The sequence below is a fragment of the Buceros rhinoceros genome, unplaced genomic scaffold, assembly GCF_000710305.1.
Source record: "Buceros rhinoceros silvestris isolate BGI_N320 unplaced genomic scaffold, ASM71030v1 scaffold35983, whole genome shotgun sequence".
Taxonomy (NCBI): Eukaryota; Metazoa; Chordata; class Aves; order Bucerotiformes; family Bucerotidae; genus Buceros; species Buceros rhinoceros.
The window spans coordinates 3,593-8,215 of NW_010406023.1; the positions used below are offsets into that span (position 1 = coordinate 3,593).

The 4,623-nt window shown below is 53.8% G+C and overlaps 1 protein-coding gene across 1 annotated transcript in view; it reads right to left on the minus strand.

Annotated features, from left to right (window-relative positions):
- Nucleotides 1–494: 494 nt before the first annotated feature.
- IVD (isovaleryl-CoA dehydrogenase) overlaps nucleotides 495–4,623 on the minus strand; it is a gene marked incomplete at its 5' end in the record, with an annotated part of 13,094 nt that continues 8,965 nt past the window's right edge. Inside the window, 5 exons of the mRNA XM_010133938.1 lie at nucleotides 495–721; nucleotides 847–919; nucleotides 1,539–1,643; nucleotides 1,964–2,045; nucleotides 3,215–3,308. Coding sequence (XP_010132240.1) covers nucleotides 588–721; nucleotides 847–919; nucleotides 1,539–1,643; nucleotides 1,964–2,045; nucleotides 3,215–3,308 — 488 coding nt within the window. The remainder of the gene's footprint in view (nucleotides 722–846; nucleotides 920–1,538; nucleotides 1,644–1,963; nucleotides 2,046–3,214; nucleotides 3,309–4,623) is intronic.

Below are 4,623 nucleotides of genomic sequence, written 5' to 3' on the forward strand. Positions count from 1 at the left end.
AATGTAAAGAAGCCAATGTGGGATTTTAGCGAGGTTTTAGGAACTGTCACCTAAAACACTGCTTGTGCGTTCTGGACAGCCACCCCCTCGCAGTGGCTGGTGTCGTGTTCCCCAGTGGAAGGTGTCAATCCCATGGGAAGGTCACGATGGGACGTGTGGCTGCCCCATGGTGACACACTGACTGCGAGGGATTTAATGGCACTCGGGGTTCTCAGAAGAACAAACTTCTCCCTTCATTGTCATTACTGTTTTGGGGTTGACTTCCTGTGCTCAGCAACTGCTGCCTCTTGCTTGGGGCATCCTGCTTCAACAGCGAGATGCCTCCCTGTAACGCCGAGAATCAAGACGGCTTACGAACAGGATGAACTGTGATCATCATGAGAAGAGAAAAAGCACTTCCTTCCACGTCACTGCCCGACTGGCTTTATCAAGGCCGAGACCAGCAGCATCTGTTTGCGGAGCAGGCGGAGGACAGTCCGCAAGTGGCGGTCCCAGAATCACAGGCAGGAAGAAGAAGAGTTGTGCGCTCCAGCCTCTTTGGTCAAAGGCCTCGTGGTGCTCGGGGTGCTGCCTCTCCACGGCGGGCGTTATTTAAAGGTGGCATTGAAGGCCCTGCCAATGATGAGCCTGCGCACCTCACTGGTGCCTCCCCCGATCTCGTAGAGCTTGGCGTCCCGCAGGAAACGCCCCATGGGATAGTCATTGATGTAACCGTTCCCACCTGCCATCAGAGAGAAATGAAAGGTCATCTCTTGTCTCTGACTGCAGGGACCAGGGGGAGGATGGGGAAGAGCATCACGCTTGGCTCCCTCCGTCACCCCAGAGATGAACCCTGCCAGGACTCACCCAGACACTGGATCCCGTCCAGAGCCACCTGGGTGGCACATTCCGCCGAGTACAGGATCACTCCAGCGCAGTCCTAGGGGAGAGTCACCATGGGGACTGTCAGGACAGGTGTCACCCACCCGACTGCAACCCCCGCCTGGCTCGGACCTCTCCACCACCCTGCAGACATCCGCTAAGGGGCCAGCGTACTTGAGCACGAAGGCACAGGGTGGGTCCCCCAGCGGGGCAGAAGCTGCGGGAGCATTCCTGTCACTACAGAACACTTGTGTCAGGTCTGGAAAGGCCACGGGAAGACAGAGAAAAGAAAGAAACATGCAGCAGGGAGCGGTCTGTCAGGAAGGCACATCGTACCCGCGGGAGAGCAATGTGACGTGGGGCTCTGAGCTCCACCTGTTAAACACTCGGTCCCTTCCTTTGACAGAGCCGCTGCGGAGGTGACAACACCTCGGGATGATGGCTACAGCCCCTACAACAGCCAGGATTTTCTGTCTGGGCTTCCAGTAAACACCTGCTGGTGCTGCTCTACCTGCTGTCTGGTAGAACAAGGCTTTCTGTTCCTTCGGGCAAAAAAAAACCCCAAACCACGCCCTCAGGGCTGTGAGGGAATAGCACAGAACCTCCACCCTGCTCACGCCTGGCCCCAGAGGCAAAGGCATCCCCGGCAGCCCCAGCCCCGGGGGGAGCACGCTCACCTTGGCGTTGAAGTGGCCCTGGTCGCAGGCCCGGGCCACGTTGTAGACGTACTGCCGGCAGGCCATCAGCCGGGTGTACATGTCAGCCATCTTGCCCTGCATCAGCTGCCAGAGAGACACCAACATGAGCGAGGGGAAGATCGTTTCCTGCCCGAGAACCTCAGAGACACCGGACAGATGAGAAGACATGGATTCAGCAGGGGGAACTGGAGGTTCTGGCAGCTCACAGACTCCAGAAGTCAGCCGCTGTCTCACAGCCACCACCAGCAGCCTCCGCTCAGAGAGCCTTCCACCTTCCCACCACGTCAGTACATCCTGCAGACTCCAGGCAACCTCCTCCGTGCAAACCCCTCCCACACAGAGCTCTCTGTCTTCTCATTTTTAAAGCAAGACAACAAAAATTTCTGATCCCTTTTCTGCCTCACCTGGAACTGGCCAATTTTCTGTCCAAACGCTTCTCTGACGTGTAGGTACGGAATCGCGTGGTCAAGAACAGCTTGCATAAGCCTGAGAAAAGCACAGATATGCAGGAACAAATCCAACAGAACTACTAATCAGTAATAATTAAACCTCAGAAGCACAATCTAAGGCAAAAAGGTGCTCACACCTGAAATGACCTGCTGCTGGCTTCCTGCAGCTCTACTCAAGCACCACTAAGGATAAAAATCAAGGTCCCATTTTCTCCCTAGTGCTCTGCATGTTGCTCATTTGGGACATCTTGTGGTGAGGTCTTACTGTGTCAACGCAGGAGACTGTGACGAAGAGCCGAGGAGCTTTCTTACAACTGCAGCCAGACCATTTGTGCTGCCCTGCAGCTCCAGAGACCACCAGCCCAAGCAATACTAACCAACACCGTAAAAAAAAAACCCCACAGGCACAAACAAGAAGGGTGAAAAACCCTCCTCCTGCTTGGTGAAGATGGTCTTCCAAGGTGAGGATTAGTACAGAGAAACCACTTGGGAGGACAAAAGGACTGTAAGGTAAAGATAATTACTGGGGAGCTTAAAGACTGAACAAATAAAGAAATCCTCTCCCCGTCCAGTGGTGCTTCTGTGTGACAGCCTGGGTGGTGCTTTCCAGAGTTCCTAGAGTAACTCCCACTGCAGGGACACACAAACAAGTAACCGGGGACCGGGGCAGATCTACCAGCTCTGGAAAAGTCTATGTCAAGACTAGTACTTCCAAAGTCCTGCTCTGGAAGGAGCGTGGCCTGTGCCATGCTGGAAGGCAGAGATCTGCCAGCTGTCTTTCTGGCATTGCCTCTCCTGGCTCTTGCCCCTCAGAGGGTGTCCCACATCGACGCTTTCAAACTGAGAAAAGCTGCCTGAGGAGGGGAGGAGAGCTGAAGGAGGAGGTGGAGCACAGGCAGAGCAAGCGGTGGCTGCCTGGGGGTGCCGAGCTGAGTCCCCTCCAGCAGCAGCCCGTTAGAGCAGCGAGCAGCTACTACACCAGCAGCCATGGGATGTCCTTGCTCCTGCCTCCTCTGCAGCTTCTCACCACTCTGACCCAGCCACCTCTTCCCAGCTGTTCCTATTCTCTCAGAAGCTGCCCAGTATCTCCATTCTCCACCCAAGATGCACCCTGAGAGCTGCCACCCCAGCTGGAGACCCTCTGGGTGAGGTGATGATGCAGGATCCCTCCAGCCTTACAACCTATGAATGACAACAAGCCCTTACCCCAGCGGCCCACCAGACAGCACGAGTCTCTCCAGGTCCAACCCGCTCATCAGAATGTAGACTCCTTTGCTCAGAGCCCCCAAGACGTTTTCAGCTGCGACAGGCAAAGGAAAGCGATTTACTCTGTGCAAAACGAAGACAACCTGCTGTCTGAGGGCCTGTGTTTGCTGGGGAGAGAATTCAGGCTTCCAGCCCCTTCATCACCCTCTTTGGCTTGAGACACAGACACTCAGGATGAGCAGTTGACACACGTACCCGCTGCCCCGCAAACGTCTTCTCAATCCAGCCACAGCCCGAAAGGCGAAAGCAGTCAGGGGTCGTGAAGTGCATCCGCAACGGCTGCTGTGCCCCTGCCTCTTTGCTAAAGAGCAAGGTGCTCTCCACAGAGCTGCCAGCTCAGCACTTGTACCAACACGGACAGGAGACTCAACAGCCCAGGAGGACAAACTGGGAGCCCCCTTCACCATCCCATTAGTTTGTATCTAACCCAAACTGACAGCACCCCCATCCGATGTCTGCGGAGTGCGTATCGGAAAGGAAGGCAAAGCCTGGTCTGACACGCTCGGGTCACCTCTCTGAGCATCCCCAGCACAGGAACCAATGCTTACACAGACCAGCAGTCAAAGCTCTCCACTTACCACACGTCTTCTGAGACTGGAGAATACGACCAGTCATTATCCCCCCTCCCGTGAGGGGGCTGAACAGAACATTGTGGTGTTATAAATAAACGTTTTAAACGGACAGGTGTAACTTCTGTGGGAGTGGAACAGGAAAATAGCCACTTTAGACAAAGGGCTGAGAGAAAGCCTCAAGAAACCCTTTCACTTTGGACAATCTAAAGCTCGCGCTGATGCTAACAGGTATGAAAAGAGAAGCAGGAACAAAGGGCTCATCTCAGCCAGGCTGTACTCTTAGAATCAGCAGAGAACTTCAAGCCTAACAACCGTGCTGTGCAGATGGACGAGGTTATCCACTGGCCACAGCACAGAGAACTGCCATGGACATCAGGCTTTGATCACAGGAGAGCTGAGAGGTGTGATACGCAAAGTGAAAATGAGAGAACGCGGACCAATGGTCTCCCGAAATAAATAATCTGCTTTTCAGTGGCAGCAGCTCATGGACTGAATTGTCTCCTGCTTATTAAAAGCACGTTGATGTACAGTAGGGAGAAGCGCAGCCTCTGCAGGGCCATCTTCTTCAGGAAGAAGAAGAATGAAGCTTGTCTTTCAGAGAGAAAGCTCAAAAGCCCCACAGACAGGAAAGAAAAATACTAATAGCAAACATTACTTTGAAGCACAGAACACAAACGCTAACATCAGTAACAATAAAGTGTCAGAGCTGTTCCTGAATAACGATGTCTCACAGCTGAAAAAAGGACTGAAGAGCCTGAACACTTTCCTGCACACCCA